This window comes from Arthrobotrys flagrans (genome assembly GCF_004000055.1).
Source record: "Arthrobotrys flagrans strain CBS H-5679 chromosome Unknown unitig_3, whole genome shotgun sequence".
Classification (NCBI taxonomy): Eukaryota; Fungi; Ascomycota; class Orbiliomycetes; order Orbiliales; family Orbiliaceae; genus Arthrobotrys; species Arthrobotrys flagrans.
Window position 1 is genome coordinate 5,112,457 of NW_027137547.1, and position 21,014 is coordinate 5,133,470.

Here is a 21,014-nt window from a genome sequence, read left to right on the forward strand (position 1 = left end):
GACCTAATATAATATCCGTCCGAAAAAACCTATATACCATTGGACGCATTGGGGTTTTTTGAAAGAAGATTTTTCTCATATATACACTAAACGCTAAAGATTTTTAAACTATTTCCCCAAATTCCGGGTAATAATCATTCAAACGAAGGAGCGGAGGGGAAGCACTAAAAGCTGTGTTTTGATACCAACGGTTCCCAAGTAATATATACACCCCGGACTGCTCCTATGACCCTTTCGTTCTTCCCACGTGCGGTGTCCTCTGCTCCGAAAATAAGAACGCCTCGCGGGCTGTCTATTTGCTATTCCTGACCCATCCTTCGATCGTCCTTCTCGCCTTACTCGTTGTATCCTCCACCGTCCCAATAGCGTGGTCGTAGCCTCCCTTGGCGGTCTTCCAACCTTCTTCGATCCCGTCTCTAACCTTCAAGTGTGTCTCCGCAACCTGCGGGACCTTCTGTTCCCATTTCCATGCCAGATCTGCCACGTTCCTGGTCGTCTCCGGTAGGAAATACCATGATGCGGCCACTCCGGTTACCACGGGTGTCAAGAATCTGATCGGGAACATCCTCCGTCTGGCGAGTACGCTACCAGCCATGGTTGATATAGCGATGAAAATCGCACCGGGAAGAATCGTCTCCTTCGAACGGTGAGATGGGGCGAGAGAGGCGACCGTAGTGGTGACATTATGTTCGATATGGAGATATTTGTCAAAGTAGGTGTCGAGGAAACGTTGGGCTTTGGTGAATTCGGAGTGGACGAAGAGACGGGCGGTACCGATTTGGGATGCCAATCGGACCGTCGGGGTGGGGCGTGATTCCTTCTCTGAGGTTTCCGAGGGGCTCGTGAGGGAGAGGGATGGGGTCGAACCGGAAGGTGGCGATGGAGGGGAGTCATCGTATATCGATTTCTTGGTAGATCGTGACTAGATACGACCGTAGGAGTTAGATATCGGAGCCAATGGGTCATGCGTAGGCGGAGAGAGGGCATACGGGTTCTTCGGCATAGACGGTAGAGGTTGTGGTATAGCCGGCGAGCGTGGTGACACTCAAGCCGGTCAGGAGGGCCTATATCCGATCCATTCCGTTAGCCGGCGATGCTTGGATCCAAAACGAATCCCGAATACATACCATCGCCCTCGGGTTCAAAGGCAGCCTCGCAGCCATGACGTGGGTTGTGTCGGATGAAGTCGATCTTGAACGTTCGTCGTCGTCGGAATTAAAATAGTTCACAAGCAAAAGGCACGTTATTTTGGGAAAGGAAAAAGTCTTGGCAGCCGCACTTCGATGCCACCCCGGCAAAAAATTTTGGAGCCTTCAAATCCTCTTCCATCCTCTTTCGCTGCTCTCCATTGACATTTCACCACAGCGAACAGGCGCCCGATGCCTGTAAGTCTGTAAAAGTTACGATCGCTTCGACGGCTCCTTACCTTTTTCTTTCTTACCGAAAATATAAATCACAATGCCGTCGACGAAGAAATCAGTTGTCTCTCGCTCGTCGGCTGGGCAAGCGGTCTTCGACACCATCGCCCGCGAAAAAAGATTTCGCAATCCACCTGCTGATAAATCGGCCTTCCCGGCGCTGAAAGAAGCTGTACGACCACATGTTGATTCGTGGAATGCTGTGTTTAGGGAGGGAGGATGCCTGCACCAGGCGATCGCAGACATCGGCGAGAGGACAGTGTTCGACCGATTGGACGGGAATGCTGAGACTGGCTACGGGAACAAGTTAACAGGTTTGTCGGAATGATGGAGTGCCATTTGATGGTCTCCGGGCGGTGGCTGACGGGAATACAGTGCGAATTGCAAACTACTACCTGGGCAAGTCGATGTTAAGCTCTAGGGACAAGACAGCGATGAAACGAGAGATATACCCAGCTGAGGTACATACCTTTCCCTCAAGTCGCAGCTATCATGGTATCTTGTAGCGCTGACGGTGCTGCTAAAATAGTGCAGAGAACGTCACTCGTCCTACCGCGGTCAACTCCAACTCGAACTCCAGTACAAGGTCAATAACGGCGACTGGCAGAAGGAATACAGAGACTGCGGTCTCCTCCCACTCATGGTCATGGGCAACCGCTGCCACCTCGAATCCATGTCTCCCAAATCCCTCGTCGACCACAAAGAAGAATCCGAAGAACTCGGCGGTTACTTTATCGTCAGCGGGAACGAGAAGCTCGTCCGTATGCTCATCGTCAATCGAAGAAACTACGCCATGGCAGTCATCAGATCGTCGTATGCGAAACGTGGACCTTCGTATACGAATATGGGTGTGCAAATAAGATGCGTCCGACCTGATCAGAGTTGTATGACGAACGTAATTCACTACTTAAGCGATGGAAATATCACCTTTAGGTTTTCGTGGAGAAAGAGGGAATACCTCGTCCCCGTGATGATGATACTCAAGGCGCTGGTTGATACCAACGATCGAGAAATATTCGAAGGAATCGTCGGATTGGATCAGAGAGAGGACACATTTCTTACGGATCGTGTCGAATTGCTACTCAGAACCTACAAAGCCTACAACCTCTACTCACGGCACGAGACATTGGCATACTTGGGCGATAAGTTCCGGATAGTGATGCAAGTCAGCCCGGATGTATCGGATGTGGAGGTTGGAAAGCTATTTTTGAAGAGGATTGTGCTGGTGTACCTGAACGACGATGGCGACAAGCAGAGACAGCTTCTTTTCATGATTAAGAAGCTGTATTCGTTGGTTGCGGGAACGTGTGCGGCAGACAACGTCGACGCAGCACAGCACCACGAGGTTCTTCTCGGCGGGTTTCTCTACGGGCAGATCTTGAAAGAGAAGTTCGAAGAATATCTGCTAAACATCAGGTCGCAGGTGCGGTCGGACCTGATGGGAGGAGTTAAAGTCGAATTCGGTTCACCACAGTACATTCGCAAGATGCTGGGGAAGGTCAACGAGAGGATAGGAGAGTCGCTGCACTATTTCCTGAGTACGGGAAACCTGTCGAGTCCCAGCGGTCTAGATCTGCAACAAACAACGGGTTTCACGGTTGTGGCTGAGAAGTTGAACTTTTATCGATACATCAGTCATTTCAGGATGGTGCACAGAGGTAGTTTCTTTGCGCAGCTCAAGACTACAACGGTCAGAAAGCTGCTACCGGAAAGTTGGGGTAAGTTCGCTGATGGAGCTTTCGAAATTCATATGCTGAGCGGAAATAGGCTTCCTGTGTCCCGTCCACACACCTGATGGTTCTCCCTGTGGTCTTTTAAACCATTTGGCGCACAAGTGCCAGATTGCCACCACAACTTCGGATACTTCTCACGTTGGACCTTTGGTCCTAACGCTGGGGGTTCATTCCGCGAAGGTCCTACCGGTCCCCACCGATGCTACCCTATCTGTTCAGCTGGATGGCAAGATCCTTGGGTGGTGTTCACCACGAGAAGCCCGTCGAGTTGCCGAATCCCTTCGCTTTTACAAGGTCTCCGGTACCCATAACGTCCCCCTCGACCTCGAAATCGGATATGTCCCTACCTCGAATGGAGGCCAGTACCCCGGCATCTATCTCTTCTCGCAGGAGGCCCGTATGATCCGTCCCGTCAAGTACCTCCCACTCGACAAGGAAGACTTTGTTGGACCTTTTGAACAACCATTCCTCAACATCGCGGTCACGGACCCGGAAATCAAGTCCGGCGACTCTCACGTCGAATTAGATCCTACAAATATCTTGTCCATCGTGGCAAACATGACACCCTTCTCAGACTTCAACCAGAGTCCCAGAAACATGTACCAGTGTCAGATGGGTAAGCAAACGATGGGTACACCCGGAACAGCAATACGACATAGAACGGACAACAAGATGTATAGGCTCCAAACGGGTCAGTCTCCTGTTGTTCGAGCTCCCCTATACAACACCTACGGGCTCGACAATTTCCCCAACGGCATGAACGCTGTTGTAGCCGTCATTGCGTATACCGGTTACGACATGGACGACGCTATGATTATCAACAAATCTGCACACGAGCGAGGGTTTGGTTACGGAACTATATATAAGACAGAGAAGTACGATTTAGCCGAGAAGTCCAAGTCGAAGAGCCCGGTTTTGGCGTTCGGATGGGGATGGGCTGCTATCGGCGCGGATGCGGCTGCGTTGGCAAAATATAAGGCTATGAAGGACAAGTATAGCGAGACACTGGATGATATGGATGGCCTTCCGATGGTTGGACAGAAGATCGTAGAGGGACAGCCGGTAGCTGTGTATCACAACATGGGTACCGGAGAGACCTTTTTCTTCAAGTACAAGGGATCCGAAGATGCCTATATCGAGGAAGTCAGGTTGCTCGGCAACGACGTTGGGGATAGTATCTGCCAGGCCATCAGCGTCAAATTCCGAATCACCAGATCACCAGTCATCGGTGACAAGTTCTCGTCCCGTCACGGACAGAAAGGTGTTTGTTCGCAGAAATGGCCAGCGGTGGACATGCCCTTCTCGGAGTCCGGGATCCAGCCGGATGTCATTATCAACCCCCACGCTTTCCCGTCTCGTATGACGATCGGTATGTTTGTCGAGAGTATGGCGGGTAAAGCCGGCACGCTGCATGGATTCGCACAAGATTCGACACCGTTCAAGTTTGGAGAACAGCATACGGCGGTGGATTACTTTGGCGAGCAACTCAAGTCGGCTGGGTACAATTACTACGGGAATGAACCGATGTACAGTGGCATTACGGGACAGGAGTTTCATGCGGATATTTATCTGGGTGTTGTTTACTACCAGAGATTGAGGCACATGGTTAACGACAAGTTTCAAGTGAGAAGTACCGGTCCTGTGGATTCGAGGACCAGGCAGCCTGTGAAGGGTAGGAAGAGGATGGGTGGTTTGAGAATCGGAGAGATGGAGAGAGATTCGTTGCTTGCCCACGGAACGGCGTTTTTGGTCCAGGATCGATTGTTGAATTGTAGTGATTACCATCAGACCTGGGTTTGTAGGGGATGTGGTAGCTTTTTGAGCACGACACCGGCGGTGGCCGGGGAGCGGAGGGCAGACGTTAGGTGTAGGAGGTGCGCTAACAAAGCGACGGAGTTTGATATTGGGAAAAAAGGGTATTGGGAGGATGGCCTGGGCAATAGGTTTATTGGCGGCGAGGATACGACGGTGGTTGTTATCCCTTATGTTTTGAAGTGAGTATCTCTATTTCTTACAGCTCTGTATCAATATCTTTGAAGACTTGCGCTAACTTGAGGCTTAGGTATTTGGACGTTGAGCTTCTAGCCATGGGGATCCAGATGAAGTACGATGTGTCACCGTAGGCGGATTCGATATTTTAGGATTTGAAGGCGACGTTTTGCGTCACGTCTGGATGTTTCACTTTATATTCAGGCCAGTCGGCATCAGATGTATCGAATGGCTAGTTGTAAGAATAGTGTATAGTAGTATTACGACCGTAGATTTAGGGAAAGTACAGATGGGGGGATTTTTTCCCCTAAAATCTTCGACTTACTCTTTCGATACTTCAATTCCCGGGGGGGGGGGGTTGTTTATAATAGCTGTCTCTTAAACGTTCGGTTCTCTTGCTCTCAAGCTCCTTTCGAGCAGAGCAGTTTTTCGTGCTTCGATTGTTGCATTAATTCTGATGGAAACGTCCTCCGCTAAGCGGAGAACACATTTTGACACAAAAGCCTGTCCATGATACCTTAAACTGACCTGACCGGCGCATTTGATAATTTACTATGCATGCGAGATTAGAGGTCCCGACATTGCAATCCATGGATTTCGTGGAGTTTATTATGCGCTGGTGGTGGTGGTGCATGTATGTACGCGATAGCTAAGTATAGTAGCTATTTTCCAAGTCGACGCCGATTTGTTTCGATTCAGGCTAAGGGGTAGCAGTGGTTCATTCTAGGTTCGGGCGCCCTATATGCAGGTTCAACCGGGAAGGGAAAGGCCAGGGAATTAGAATTTCTCGGAACAACAGCTCTGATGCGGCTAAGATTGCTTTATTATATGATTTTTCTCAATCCATTGGACTGATGGGATGGGGTAGCCTCGCTCGAGGCAAAGGAAATGGGGCGGAACCGTTCGATGCGGCCGTCTCGAACTACAGATCGACCATCATGCCCCAGAGGTTTAAGCTTCCACGCGGATGCGCGATCCGACTCGATTTATCTACTTTTTTTGGTACACAAGCCCAGCCATGGCCAGCCATTCTACTTTTTTAAATCGCGCGGGGGTCCGCTTTAACATTTATTGCCCCGACGCAGAAAGGTGAAAAGAGCTTATAAAGTTAAGCAACTTGTCGGACCGTCGAATGAAGCTCGCGTCTCGGGTTCGTGAGGAAGGGCAAGGGAAGGTTTGCCCCGCCCGGAGGCGGGTTTTTGACGCAGGTGACAAAAATGGCGGTTAGAGCTGTCGAGGATTGCCTTACTGAATTCCCTTTAAGCGCCTTGGAATGGATTAGTAGAGTCGCTCTTTTTTTCGCAGCCTATGCTGATGAAGTTAGAGATCGATGAGGTTCTCTCTTCATGAGCCGATATGTATCATGTTGGAATGTGGGGTCCTGCGCTTCGTAGATCTGGGGTTGGGTTTTGGTTGCTATGGACCCCCAAGGCCAAATTCAGGATGATGAGATGAGCTTCAGCTCACTATTTCGGAAAACTAAGATTGAAGCTCAGGCTTACTGCTTATAATCACGGAGACATCGCGAAAAGCCTCGGGCTTGGCCTTTTTGCTTCGCGAGGAATGACTTTTGAATGAAATCCGAAAAAACCGAAATCACGGGGTTCAGATATTTCATGTCCTGCTTGCGTCAGGGTTCTCCTTTTCTCGGGATTCCCGGGCCCGTTTTGCCCCCCCCCAATACCAATCCGATGGGACAGGGCAAGATTCAGGACCTTCGGGGACCGGTTCGGTGGCCAAAACTTTGCGAGACGCCGAGAGTTCCGCTTTTCGAACACTAATTCTAGAAATTTTCACGCCCTGCATCTGCTTTTCTTCGAAAATTTTCGCGATACATGTTAGATGCAATTGTATTGCATGAGTATCGTACCGAATAACATGACAGGACGACACCACTTTTTTTTTGTTGGATGTGTGTGTAAAAGCCGACAATAATTCTGTGCGGCCGCGGACTTGCTAGCTAACGTTAATGGCTGCTTGGTAATAGTTAGAGCTTGAGTGGAGACTGCGACAAGTCATGATGGTGCGGTCCCTTGGCGCTGGGACCTTGAGGTTGTACGGAAGTATGGTTGGTTGACGGCGATATTTATTTTGATACTCTGGTGCGCCTTTGGGCGATTCACGATACCCTGTGACAAATAACTTCAAAAGAGATGAAATATCCAACCAAAGGGCGAAAAGGACACCCTGTTCTCATGAGCCCGTAGGTGTGGTATTGTGGTATTTGGACTCATATTCTATGGTTTTCGAGAAGGATGAGTATTCGAGTATTGGGTATGTTTAGAAACGTATTAACTGCGCCCATGGGGCTTTGTGGAACAATCAGCCCGTCAGGTACGCCGGAACAGATGCACACGACGGTCCCAACCAGACGGAAGGCGCGGCGACACAAGGGTATGGATTCGACGGCAATGACGACGTGCACTTTGCAGGATGAGGTATTTGGCATTCGGACCTGCGATCCTCGACCGCTGGGCGATTTCTTTTGTTTCTTTTGAATTGGGCCGGCGGACCTGGCCTCGCTCGCTCATCCTTCTCCCTTTTCTTTTCTTTCCTCTCCTGATTTGTTTGAGAAGAGAGAGGGGTCTTGTCTGTATTTGACTGGAAAACAAGTGCGTACTTAATTTCCCCTGCTTCCTGCAATTTTAAGATGGTTTTTGCAACCCCAACGGTTTCTTCGGACGGATATGATTTGCCTTCCTAGCAGTGGAAAGTTCGGGTTCTTTCCCAGCAGGCACCTTTTTCGTTCCCGCCTCGATCGTGATATCGATCGATGAAGTTCAAAATTGTGCATGCACGTGTGTGAATATGAAGATATCTAGTATTATAGTGTATTGTATCAATCGTGAACGTGAATGGATAAGACCGAGGGGAGACTTGCCCTTCTTGAGAGCGGTGCATATGCCGCCGGCTGAAAGGGGCATCGCGTGGACTGACTTGCAGGTTCAGGAAGATTGTTTAATGGACCGGGGCCCTTGCAGCTTTTTGGCAAGCAGCGGTCCCTTCGACTGACTGACTAACTGACCAAGGGTGCAAGGAAGGACGTGGATGGACCAGCTCGGAGGCCGACTGCCTGATGGAAATAATGGGAGCGGGAATGTGGAAGTTGATGACTGACTGATGATTGAATACTGTGGCCGTTCATTACATATATTATATTGTTATTTGTTATATCTTCAACTTCAACTTCAACTTCACCTCCTCGTCCTCTTAATTCATCTCTCCCCTTTCCGGCCCTCTCCACTTCATTCCTCTCCACACTCCACTCTCCTCCATTAAACCTACATACTTCATATACACACAACATACGGATTAACTTCCTGTGCATTATACGTCCCGTATATAGACGTCTAGTTTTCACTCCTTCCCCCCTTCCTCATCCGTCCGGTCATATCCATTCAACCGTCTTCCCGCGACATAGACACCCCGGGTACCTCCAATTCTAGTTGCTTGACCGTACGAAAGTATCCATCGACCGACAAAAACAGACAGCCGGCCTGCAGTCCAACCATCACCAGATTGTCCCACCGTTCCGCGCCTCAACGGAGGTTTTTCACCACGCTGCATAACTGCGTCACTGCGATACCCTGGTAGCACAGCCTTACTGTGCAGGCTCACATACATACGGGTCTCCGATACTGATACTGAATTCAGAGGGAAGACTCGGTCCCATTCACACAATCTGTGCTGCAACCTCTCCTCGCACTCAACTCGCCTGCGCTGTCCCAATCGAACCTGGTGTGACCCTTCACCCATTATCCCGTGTCTCTCCCTCTATACTTTTTACACCTCGTTATTTCACCCCTTCTTTTGGTCCATTGTCCAGAGCAGAGCGGTGCGCTGCGGCAAGCAAGCAGGTTGTGCAAGACACAAAAAAAAGTCTGGCAACCAATCTGAACCAAACTATCAGGATTCACACCAAATCATATAGCATATTTTCTTGCACAATCCGGTCCACACCCCAAGACAAAGGTCTCGTCGGTGTCTGGCAGAGATCGAGATCCCGGGAACGTTAGGACTCCTCTTTTGGTCGTCTTTGAAATCTTTGTTCTAGACGGGCCCCTGCGAGCCGACAGTGGGAAACCCGACTCAATTCAATAACGGTTCGCTTGCAGTAGGCCCTTGAACCACATCTCGTCGTTATAGATAGACGAGACAGACAAGAGGAAACGAACTCTCGAAAAGGAATAAAAATAAATTAACAAAAAAAAAAAAAAAAAGTTCGACAAAAAATACTCCGAACGACATCTCCTGGGTTCAAGCATATCCCGGCTGCCCAAGCTCTATCCTGTTATCGATTCCTGCTTCAGCAACAGGCCCCTTCGCTCTGCATGCACGAAGCTCGCACTGGGGCCCTGGGAAAAGAAACAGAGCTAACCAAACGCCTTCGTCGAATAGCCATCTGCCACCCAGCCAGCTGCATTAATTCTCTTTGCTAAAGGGGAGTCAGGTCCCAGTCCAGACACTAGTCGGTTTCGGTCCTAGTATCATCCTCCCAAAAAACCAAAAGATTCTGAAAATAGTAAAGAAAAAAATACCGGAACCTGAAACGAGCCAAAAAAAATTAAGAGAACGAGGAAAAAGAAAAAGCGAGGATCACCAATTGATTCCGCAGACTCTCGCAACCTTCAATTCCAAACAAAATCAACTACCAACGCCGCTCTCTCTAAACGGAATTCTTAGCTCAGGTTATAAAGGCGACAATCCCGCGAAGCTAGAGAAAATGAATACTCCAACTCTCATCATCGATACTAGTCATAGTTTTGCCGACGTTCAACTGGCAGCTCAAAATCCAACAATGGCACAGGCACAACCTACAACTACATCTGGAAGGCGGGCAACTATCACCAAGCCTTTCATCTCGCCCCCGCATTCTCCTCTTCATGGTGAAAATGAGGGTTCGCCCAACGAGTCGCCACAGGCTTCACCAAAAACCCTTTCTCGTTCTTCGACAGCTGGAAAGAGAGCTCCTAGCTTGACGTTTACTTCACCTCAAGCACGGAAGCGGGGTTTCGTAAGGCCTCAGGGTACAGAGTTCTCCAAGTCTGCGAGGTCGAGGGAGAGTGTTATGGCTCTTGGAAGCATCGCTCATGTTCAATACTTCTTCGCAAAGACTGGATTGTTAGACGGGAAGGGAGGGTATGTGTTCTTCTTCTTTCTATTAATCTTTAATTTATCATACTAATCGTTCTTGTCTTATAGTGGCTACAAGAAGAAGAAGGCCGAAGAATTCAATGCCAACGATGAGTTGGTCATGGACAACCAACTGATCGATAGCACTTACTCTTCGCTACGATCATCTCCTGATCTCGTCCTTCCTGCGGAGCACTACTCCAAGTCTCCTATTAGTAACGATGATATCGACGAAGACCCGAATGCAATTCTCCCCCCAACCTATTCTACATACAAGCCAAAGAATGTCCACAGTGTACCACCACCCCCAGACAAGGAATCCCTCAGGGAAGACTTGAAGGAGGCTCTCGATGACTGTAGACGAGTCTGGGTTGATGCTGCAAATCTTGGGTTTGAAAAGGAGGGTTCGGGACTTGGAATCAAACCGCAGGCCGATGAGGATGAAGGTATCGGCCGTGACAAGGATGAGGGACCAATCCCCGGCCTTAAGGATATTCTTCTTCACTCCATTCTCCGAAGCACAACACTCGCTATCAGAGCCGCAAAGGAATACTACTATGCCGCGGATATGTCGAGACTTCAGAAGATCACATCGGAAAAGAAAATGCGTGAGGATTTCATGACTGTGTTGGATCTTTTAAAGAGAATCAGCACAAGGCAGGGTTCTGTTCTTGCTGAAGAGAAGGCAGTTGTTATTTCCTGGATCGACAGCGTTGAAGGCCTCCTTGATAAGGAACTCCGCATGGAGGATGAGGGACGCCGAAAAGGCCAGGTCTGGGTGGAAGGGGATTGGAAGGGCAAGGAATGGGGTATGTGCACAAGAATTCCCAGCAAGGAGTTTTTCCCCCTACAGAATGCTAACAAGGATTTTTTATATTTTTTATATAGAACGATATCAGCTTTTCCTCAGCTATTTCGACGCCTACGAGGGCAACTCTTCTGCTCCTCTTCCTGAGCACAACACTAAAGGGCTGGCCTCCGAATCTCCCCTCCTCAAGGTTCTTCGCACTGGTGACCGTCTCATCAACATTCACAACGCAATCGTTCGCCGCTCTCGTACTCCATTTGGCCAAATTCCCCACTTCCACACTGATTTCAACAAGCCATACCGTCTCGCAGAGAACCTGCGATACTGGCTCAAGGCTGCTGACCTCCGATGGGAAGTTAAAATTAGCATGGACGTCATGGGAGCCGTTAACGGCACCGAAGAAGGCATGCGTAGCTTCGAACGGGCTGTTGCTAAATGGTGTGAGAAGGTTCTCGCCGAGGTCATCACCGAATGGAAGGACGACCAGGCACTTCTTCAAATGCCGGCCACAGAGAGGAAGGAGAAGCGACGAAGCCGACGATATGGATCCCCAGGTGGATCCCCACGCAACTTCTCGTAGCCGCCGTCTGCTCTATATTTACTATGGTCGAATTGGGAAGACTTGTGAGGAGAATAGGGAAGGTTGAAGACCTCTTTCCGAAAATCCTCCCCAGTTCTACTATTGCCTTTAACATTTTCAGCACTTTCTATTCATGGATCACGGGCTTTTGATTGGCTTTTACTTTTTTCTTTTTTTTTTTAGCTCTTTACGTCCGCATTTGCATCAGTTTTCACGGCTGCGTCTTTTACCGTTTTCTGCTTTCTATTTCGCCTTCAACCGGAGTTTTTACGTGTCCCGTTCCCCCGATTTTCTTAACCTTTATCACTCCTTCAATAACCGTTGTAATACCTAATAATCCTCTTACACTTTCCCCGATAGTTATCTTCCTTCTTCTTTCTCTTTTACGGCCTATATTGTTCTTTTTTCTTCTCAGCGGTTTCTTTTTCGAATATATACCCCAAAGGTCTCAAGTCTCTACAGTCTCATGTTTATAACCTTTTCTTTTCTTTTACAGTCTTTCCTTTTTCTCTCCTCTTTCTACACTTTCCATTCGTTTACACATCAAAAAACGGCGTCTGAACTTTTTTTCTGATTCATTCTGGCGAGGAAGGGGTTCTTTTTTTAAGGGTTTCGCTGGTTCCGGAGGGTTGCTTTTACACGCTTTGTTATAACGAGACTGGCCCTTGTGATCTTTCTATACAATATACTATAGCTTCGTACGCTACACAAAAAATGCTTACTACCTCTTACTTTTTTTGTGCATTTTTTCTTTCCTACTATCACTATACTATTCTAGCTCGTCTTTGATTTTAAATCAAAACCCAGATAGGGTCTACTTTCTGGCCTTACCTTACAATTTTCTCACTACCATTGCATGATACTAAATCCCATCGGTGAAATATTGGTATACGCCTCTTTTTAGTTCCGTAGACTGTCTCTCAATCTGCTTAAGTATCTACTAGCTTTACCCGATTTCGAAGGACGATAACGACCGTTTAAGACTCTGTTTTAAGAAGATCAATACCGTCCCCCACCCCCAATCCTCAAGTACTTCGAATTCTCAAACCCGAGGTTATAGTTTTATAGTTAACAATTAATAATCACTTATTTAAAAGACATTTTCCTACTTTTGATCAATTGATTGTAGAACATCAGACCATAGACGCATGTATCTGAATCAAAAACATCGACTGTATTGGCCGGATTTCACAGGAAGTGCGTATATTTGTGTACCCTAAGTATCTGTCTGCAATGCAAAGCTGGAAAGGGCCGGGCGTCCAGAACCACGCCTCTCTTCTTTTTTGGGGTTCACCATCAGGCGCGGCCGCAATCGATGCTAATCTATTGGATCAGACATATCCGGGGATCACGCAAGGCATTTTATGCGGGTTTTTTTTTTGGGGGGGAGGGGCCATAGTCAATTAGGAATGGTTTACCCACTGTACTGACTGGTTATGTCTAGCCTCTCTTTCTCCGGTACTCTCTGCTTTTTGAGACGGGAGTGTGGGCTGAAATGGGTATATTCCAGCCAGAGATATTTTAGTTTTTTTTTTTTTTGTCTTTGCTGCTAGAAAGAAGAAAAAACCTGCTTGTGCATGGTGGTGGTGGTGCCTTGGGTTAGTACGGAGTACCTTAGTTTTAGCACTGGAGAATGGGTTCTATGGAAGTGGATTTCCCTCCCAGGCCGTTTGTCAAGACCTCTTTTGGTTCTTTCTTAATATTTGCAGGACGGTATAGGTAGGGTAGTATAGTAGGACGGGAAAAGGTCCGGTGATTTTTCTCGGGCTTTAAGGCGGGTAAGCGTTGATATCATGATGCTGCTGATGCAATGACCTCCCGCTTTTTTTTTAAAACAAAATATATAACCCCTTCATTGACAATTGACGTTGACACTGGCAGTTTCCCCTCCTCTTCTTTTAAGCTTTATAATTGGTAAATTAACAATTGTGGGCTTTTGGCTTTCTAGAAAGTTGATATTAGATTTATATTGTAAGCACGGTCACGATCCTTAGAATTCGAATTTATGCTGCTTTTCCATACGGAATTTTTTTTTCCTTTTTGAAAAAATTAACAATAAAACACCCCGCTATAACCATTACTAGTCAAGCCCATTAGACTAATACTATAGCTATACTATACTCCACTTAGACTGCTACAGTGCCTACACATGAGTACGCACATACACCGCCCTCCTCTTCCAGATCAAGAAACAAAAGGCTTTGACCTACCAACTCCGGCAAAAAATACTAAACCGTATAGATATTACCGCTTCTCTTTATTGCTTAGCTTTTAGTATTTTACTTTCTTAATGGAGTAAGATTTCGGTGTGAGTGTGAGTGTGAGTGCGTCTGATCGATCAGCTTATATTCTTACTTTGTTGGTGAACACGGCACAGTCGTGCCCCCTTCGGCGGACGGAATGGTTAGGTTGAACCGATAACGAGGCCGGATATGTGAAATGTTTGGATTTCGGTGTATCCACCTTTGTTACTCCTCAGTTGGAGGTGTGTCCCGGGTCGGAAATATCTTGACGATGTTATGATTTGGGTGAGGAGGGGTATTTCGAAGAAAAGATTCAAATAATCTCCAACATCGGAATGTCTTCTCTTGAGTTCTCGTGCTTGCTGGCAAAAAAAAAAAAAAAAATACTATCATGGTTTGTACACGTATACTCCCTCTCTGTCATCCTCTTTTCCTTTGTCAGATGGCGACAAAGAGGATAGCTTGGACTCGGGATTCCCGTAAGATAGGATTTATAGCTTGAATTCTCTTACTTTTTTGGGTTGCCTTGTCATGAACGTTGGATTTCTCGCTGAGACAAAAATACACTCTCGGATAGAGGTGTAAGCGAGTTTAACCTTGCCCAGGCGATTCCTTTTCTCTTGTAGTATGGCGCTCTGCTTGACCACGAATGCCGTACTTGGGTCTACCCGGGATCCCCTCCATCTTCAACTGGCGGAAACCCAGGGAAACGGCATAATCGATCGCGCTATAAAAGCCAACTCCTTCGTTTCTCGAAAGCTGAATCAAAATCATTATCGCGTAAAAGCCGCAAAAGAGAGGCTACTCGATAACGCTACCACCGTCTGACCCAGCAAACGACTGCCACATCACGAACGTCTTTTTTTCCCTTTCCCTTATATTCACTAGTTAGAACCCTTCGCTGGCCTGGACCTTACCATAAGGTTAGAATCGGATGGTCTAGGATTCTCGCAAGGGAAAATAGTCGGATATATGGATGTAAGAATTAAATAATAGCTTAATCTATCGGGTGATTTTTTTTTTTTGTTTGATGCGTTGGAACCGTACATCTAGATCGCAATCCATGATCATCATCGTCATCAAGTCTTTTGCAATGTGGGTCTGTTGTTGAACGACATATGCAGTGTGATAAGGCTTCCCCCTTCGAACAGACGTCAACATGGGGTGACGGGCGCCCCGTCGAGCTCGAGTTCGGGATCCCGGAGCCGGCTAGGGTCGTCGGAGTGTTTACCGGGGTGCGCACGTGCATGTTAAGTGCGGAGAAAGAAAAAAACCTCGAGCTCCCCGGGTGGATAAGTATCCATTCGATCGAATACTCGATTCCCGCCCGTTTTTCCTGTCCGCCAGCTGTCACTTTTTGTTTTTAGAAGCACATCGATCGCTAAGTTCGGAATTTAATATATCTTGGTGGGAAAACAAAAAATGTGATATCCCCAGCGCTGAAGAAATATAAAGAAAGAAAAGAAAAACGGACCAGGTTCCCGCACCTACTCGAGCAGGTTAGGGTCTATTATCTGGGATCTAGGGTTTAATATCTCTTCCTCTTGCTCCTCAACAAGGCCGTTCTGCAGAATATAAGCTTAAAAAATATATTACCTACCTACATTGCATCCGCTGGCAAATGCACGAAAAAAAAAAGGGAAGAGGAAGAGAGAATCATCAGACGAAACATATATTACATACCACATTTGCCAGCAAGATGCCTGTCTTCCCGTTTCCCCCTCTTCCTCTTCCTCTTCCTCTTCCCTCAACTAATTTTTTTTTTTTTTTTTGTGGAGAATTCGAAGAGGTGAAAAATAATTGGATCGGGACTGACTGGAAAGAAGGCCGGCTCCTGCAACCTGCAAACATGACAGACGTCGTGCATCACATTTTTTCGAGACGAACGAAGAAAGAAAGAACTCCTGAACTCCTACGATAAGCCACAGTTGCCTTCGACGGATAGCCAATTGCACATGCATGCATGCATGCCGTTACGATTCCCTCATTTGAACTTGGAAGTAAAATAAATTCGGATAATGTATAACGTCGACATGCGCTGTCTTTTGATTCTCGAAAATATATCGGAATCGATTTTCGAACGCATGATCAAGGCCTAGTAATACATGCGAATGAAAGTAAAAAGAGGAGAAGAAAGTCAAAAAGGCAACGAAGAGGGAAAGGTTTGCTCGTAAAGCATAGAGTGTCTGTTGCTTGAAGAGCTTCTTTAAAATTTAGGAAAAGAGGAGTATACTCCAGCGGACCCCTGAAAATGCAACACAGCGCTCAGCAAAGCATGAAAGAGAACCGGGCGCGAAGAATTCAAAGGAAATGATCACAGTCCGTTCTAGTCAGTGGTGGTAGGTGGTTCCCAAACATGGACGATCGGCTCTCTCTTCCTCTTCCTCAGAGGCTGACGCGGGAGAGGCGCTTCGGGGATGGGGCCTGGTTGGGTGGCCTTGGGAGCCGGGGAGCTAGGGCGGATTGGAGCCGGAGGCTCAGGCTTCGTCTCGATAACTGCAACCGTGCTGACGTGATCCTCAAGTTTGAGGTTGCCAAGGGCTTTATCAATTTCGTCGGTGCCACTGCTGGACCCTCGCTCCCATTGGTCGTCACCTTCGCCGAACTCCTGGATGGGATCGGTCTCCGTCGTTTGATTGTTGTTGTCTTGGTCGTCTGTATCTTCCGCACGCTCAGGCACCGGGCCGTTGTAGAGAACATTACTGAGAGCTCGGAGAGCAGCTGGCATTAGCTTGTCACCATAGTGAGCGACGACCTCGTTCTCGTCGATAGGGTTGCCGATGTAGTAGCGCATGATATGGTTGCAAGCCATATCTTCACACTGGACCTGGGAGGCCAGCTCCCACCATGGAGGTCGGGCGGGTTGATTGGATCGCTGCAGTTGGCGTAGGAAGTTGACGAACTCTTCCAAGTGAACGTCACCGGTACCCGAGTCCCGGTAGCAGCCGGCTCGAATGCCAGAGATTTTTTGTAAATCTTCAACGCGAAAGCGATAGCAGTCGATGAGACGCTCCAAAACCTGTGGTTGTTAGCGGATATAGTTTGTTACACTAACGGTGAATATAAATTATACATACTTCTTGATGGTCCTTCGGAAAGATGACCAGCTCTCTGACCAAGGGCATCGGGTTCCCTCGGTCTGCCATTTCGATAGCCTGGCTAAGGGTAACCCTATGGGCGGCGCAAACCTCCTTGTGCTTGCGAGCGGCGGCATTCATGCAACTCATGCTGCAATAGAAGACGATTTTACAGTCAAAGCAGATTTGGGTAGTAAAATCGCACCCGCAATTATCACAGGGACCATGCGGACGAGGTGGGGGTCTGCTAGCACGCATGGCCTTGTTATTCCTGGAGTGGTCGGCCGGGCGGCCGCCACGAGTTTGCGGCATGTTCCTGCCCCGCCGAAGGTTCCTGAGGCGGTCGGCTCTAAACTTAGGGCCAGCACCTATGACGCGAGGGAGTTAGCAACATTTTTTATGCATAATAATGATATGTGAGAGATCGGTTTACATACGGTCGATGAATTTGAAAATAACATTGTCAATGACCCCGAGCCCGTTGAGATCTCCGACCCAGCCATAGTACCCCTGACCGCGCTTCTCGAAAGCGAGAGCGGCAAGGGTTTTGTTTTGTGTCCGATCAAGTTCCCTGCAGACGTATAGACGGGATCTGTCTTCCACGTTACAGATCAGAGCAGCGGCCATCTGGAGCTCTATTTGGATACCCTCAGAGCGATGGATTCTATCCAAAACATCGCAAGGCTTATGGAGCTCAAATTTGCCTCTGTATATTGGGCCGATATCCCAGGCCAGATTGAAGGCATTCAAGGCCATATGTCTGAATTTCTCCGTATCAACATTGCGAGGAAACACCCCACACATAATGAACGCGGCTCCATGCTCAACGATGAAGGCTACTTCATCTTGGAGACGACGGTAGGCTGGGTTGGCAAACTCAGAGTCGATGACCAGGATGAAAGCCGGGTGTTGGGTGTTGATGAATTCGATGGCATCGTCAGCGGTTTTGGCGATGGAAAGGCCAACGGATTGCCTGACCCTGAAGAGGAATTCGCCATGACGGTGTTGGATGGCGTGGCTTTCAGACTGAGAGCCGAGCTGGATGACCAGCACCTCCGAGTTATCAGGAACGGGGTTTAAGATGTCTTGCTTACCCATTTTGAGATTGTGATGTGATGATCTTGAGAGGTGAGAATAGTTGATGACAGGAGAAAAGCAGCTGAGAAGAAGATTGAAGGAAGCTTGGAAGAGGCCGAATGAAGATAATTGAAGGGAGAAGAAGATTAAAGGGAGAAGTGAGATGAAGAATGCTCTTGGAGCTGATGGGCTTGAAAGGGCAGAAGAGACAGACGAAGAAGAACAAGCAAGGAGCAGAACAAGCAGGCAGGAGCAGCAAGAGGAGGATTCGATGGTAGCGTCGAACAAGATGCTGATGAAGCTTGAAGGGGGGAGTAAGTGAAGGGAAGAGGTGATGGAGAGAGGGAGGAGAGAGAAAGGGAGGTGGAAGTGTCTTTAAACAAGCTAACACAATCCACAGAAGGGATGGACGTAGCGCTCACACTTCCGCTCTCGGCAGGCGACGGGCGCGCATAAACAAAGATCGTGATGGCGATGGAGTTCTTCTCTTCCTTCTCGGACTCCTGCGCAACTTTCACCGCCTCGGCAACCGCCCTTTTCGGCGCGGGTAAGAAACTTGAAGTTGAAAAACGGTGACGGTGAAGGTGACAAGACAAAAAAAGTTGTGTTGAAATTGTTGCATGTCCGGATTAGGCAACGCCCTGTTCGGGCAATTGTCAACGTCGTCCCTGACGTCATCGAAGGTATCTATCAAATCGAGTAGTCTAGATTTTGGAGAAAAGAGATGTTCGCAGTTTCCAGCTACTCCGCAAGTCGTCATTTACTTTACAAATCAAGGATTCTTTGGGTATTATATCATATCATTGCTGTGTGCGTGTAAGTACCATGTCTATATTATATGGTATATAAAGGGTCGACAGGACCCGGAGACTTTAATCCAACTTACGTATCTCTCTTCCTTCTTCTTCCGCTTCCCCTTTCCATCGTTTTACCTTAATCGTAGTTATCTTTTTGGGGATTCCATATTCACCAGAGGGCTGATATCTTTAACTGCTCCATAATAAGCCAGGATCAGGGGGACAGTGGCGAGTAGTTACTGGTACCAGCCAAGCAGTGTTTCATCTGGCGCGGAAACCACCACGCCCAACGCAAACGACTGGCTGCCGTCATCTCCACCGTCTCATCAACCCTTCCATCAAATCGCCAAACGTTTAAACTTAACTTATCATCATCACCCTCTCCACCACGCGCCTGTTACAGCCCCGTTTCAAACATCTTTATAAACTACCTTTACCTCCTTAAACCATGTAAGTTCCTCTTCCTTCTTCCCCTCTCCCTTCTCCCGTACAAATATAATCCAATCTATTCCATATAATACCACCATAATACTATAATATACAAAATGACTTCGTTACCCCCTCCGTACTCCGCCCACAAATTCTTCTCAAGGCGCACGGAACCCGCCGAATACCCTCCAGGCTACACCCCCGGCGGTCTCTTCACCAAATATGCTAACACACCCGAAAAAAGGAACCGTTCTCTCTCCCTCCGTTCCAAAAAGTCTCATCAGGGAAATGACACCAGCGGTGGCGGTGGTACCGCTCGTCGTTTCGGATTCGCTTCTATGAGGGCTAGCACTCAGCCCGAACTCTCTAAGAAGCTTTACCGTCTGTATGTTCTCCCTTACGGCCGTATGAATCCAATGCAACATAATAGATGCTAATTTATACAAAAGGATCAAATCCGAAAACCACGTAATAAGCGCGCACACCTCCGCCGGTCGCGAACAAATCTCCATCGCCGCCCAACTCTCGGACTGGGGTCTCTCCACAAACGACGACGCCATCTCCGACATCTCCGACAAAATCGGGGTCATGCTCTCCGAACTCGGAGAATTAGAAATCACATACGCCCAGAACCTCGAAGACTTTCGATCTGTTCTAAAATCCATCAGAAACGTCGAAGCCTCCGTCCAACCCAGTCGTGACAAACGCGCCAAAATCACAGATGAAATCCAGAGGCTCAAATATAAAGAACCTCAATCTCCAAAGCTCATACAGTTGGAACAAGAGTTGGTTAGAGCCGAGGCGGAGAATTTGGTGGCAGAAGCACAACTTTCCAACGTCACACGTCAAAAGTTAAAGGAAGCTTATGCGGCACATTTCGCAGCCGTGGTCGAACGTTCCCAGAAACAGGAGATCTTGGCAAAACATTCCAGACGTCTTTTAGCGCTTCTTGACGATGCTCCTGTCATTCCGGGCGATGCTCGGCCGGCTTATGATCTCGAACGAGATGCTAGGCAGATTTTGGCGGATGCGGAAGAGGATTTGAGGAATTGGACGTTGGAGTTGGAGGAGGTCCCGACCAACGCTAGCTTGGATGCTGGAGCGATGCCCAATACCAGTGTTGTTTCGCCGGTTGATGGCCATGGGAGTGGAGAGCAGGTTACGCTTCAGGGGAGCGATGCTGCTGAAGGGAAGCAGGAGGTTGTCGTTTAAATTGGTTTTTATTCTTTGAACTCGAGGTTGGTTTATTCTTTGAAAGGGATGGTGTTTTCTTTGTTCTTTTGTCCTACTAGACCTGGCGTTTACTCATACCTCCTTCCTTCCTTCCTCCTGCTGCCGGGCTTAAAAATTACTCGATAGGAAGCTTTGTTTTTCTGGGAACCCATCGCTGCTTGATTTATTTGCAGGGTGCCGTTGCGGATTCGTTATCCTTTTTACCTATTTTGGCCTTTCTTTTTTGTAGCTCTCCGGAGAGAGCGATATCGATATGATCAAAAAGCACACATGAAATGATATAACCCTTTTTTTTACCTGATAGCCACATGGTCTTAAGGCCGGATGCTAGAGCACCAATTAAAGAGTTATTCGAATCCAGATTCTGGTTATAGTATTATTCCATGCCGTTCCCCCCTCTTTCTATCTTGCTAGCTACGGTACGGAAACAGAAAAGAAAGGGACATAGATATGATATCGTCCAGCCATTGAAGAAGAAAAAAAAAGGACTCCACACT

The 21,014-nt window shown here is 47.9% G+C and overlaps 5 protein-coding genes across 5 annotated transcripts; 3 read left to right on the top strand and 2 right to left on the bottom strand.

Annotated features, from left to right (window-relative positions):
* Nucleotides 1–292: 292 nt before the first annotated feature.
* Nucleotides 293–1,163, bottom strand: DFL_002876 (uncharacterized protein; the record flags this gene model as incomplete). The annotated part of the gene is made up of 3 exons (XM_067631726.1): nt 293–922; nt 990–1,064; nt 1,128–1,163. The coding sequence occupies 3 exons, from the start codon at nt 1,161–1,163 to the stop codon at nt 293–295; spliced, it is 741 nt and encodes a 246-aa protein (XP_067494244.1).
* A 295-nt stretch (nt 1,164–1,458) lies between these two features.
* Nucleotides 1,459–5,274, top strand: DFL_002877 (uncharacterized protein; the record flags this gene model as incomplete). The annotated part of the gene is made up of 5 exons (XM_067631727.1): nt 1,459–1,732; nt 1,794–1,879; nt 1,948–3,136; nt 3,186–5,145; nt 5,214–5,274. The coding sequence occupies 5 exons, from the start codon at nt 1,459–1,461 to the stop codon at nt 5,272–5,274; spliced, it is 3,570 nt and encodes a 1,189-aa protein (XP_067494245.1).
* Nucleotides 5,275–9,938: 4,664 nt separating this feature from the next.
* Nucleotides 9,939–11,661, top strand: DFL_002878 (uncharacterized protein; the record flags this gene model as incomplete). The annotated part of the gene is made up of 3 exons (XM_067631728.1): nt 9,939–10,279; nt 10,343–11,082; nt 11,162–11,661. 3 exons carry the CDS (start codon nt 9,939–9,941, stop codon nt 11,659–11,661), a joined length of 1,581 nt encoding a protein of 526 aa, XP_067494246.1.
* A 4,569-nt stretch (nt 11,662–16,230) lies between these two features.
* DFL_002879 (uncharacterized protein) lies at nt 16,231–18,079 on the bottom strand (the record flags this gene model as incomplete). Its single annotated transcript, XM_067631729.1, has 3 exons — nt 16,231–16,923; nt 16,982–17,349; nt 17,419–18,079. 3 exons carry the CDS (start codon nt 18,077–18,079, stop codon nt 16,231–16,233), a joined length of 1,722 nt encoding a protein of 573 aa, XP_067494247.1.
* Nucleotides 18,080–19,400: 1,321 nt separating this feature from the next.
* DFL_002880 (uncharacterized protein) lies at nt 19,401–20,496 on the top strand (the record flags this gene model as incomplete). The annotated part of the gene is made up of 2 exons (XM_067631731.1): nt 19,401–19,669; nt 19,734–20,496. 2 exons carry the CDS (start codon nt 19,401–19,403, stop codon nt 20,494–20,496), a joined length of 1,032 nt encoding a protein of 343 aa, XP_067494248.1.
* Nucleotides 20,497–21,014: the final 518 nt, after the last annotated feature.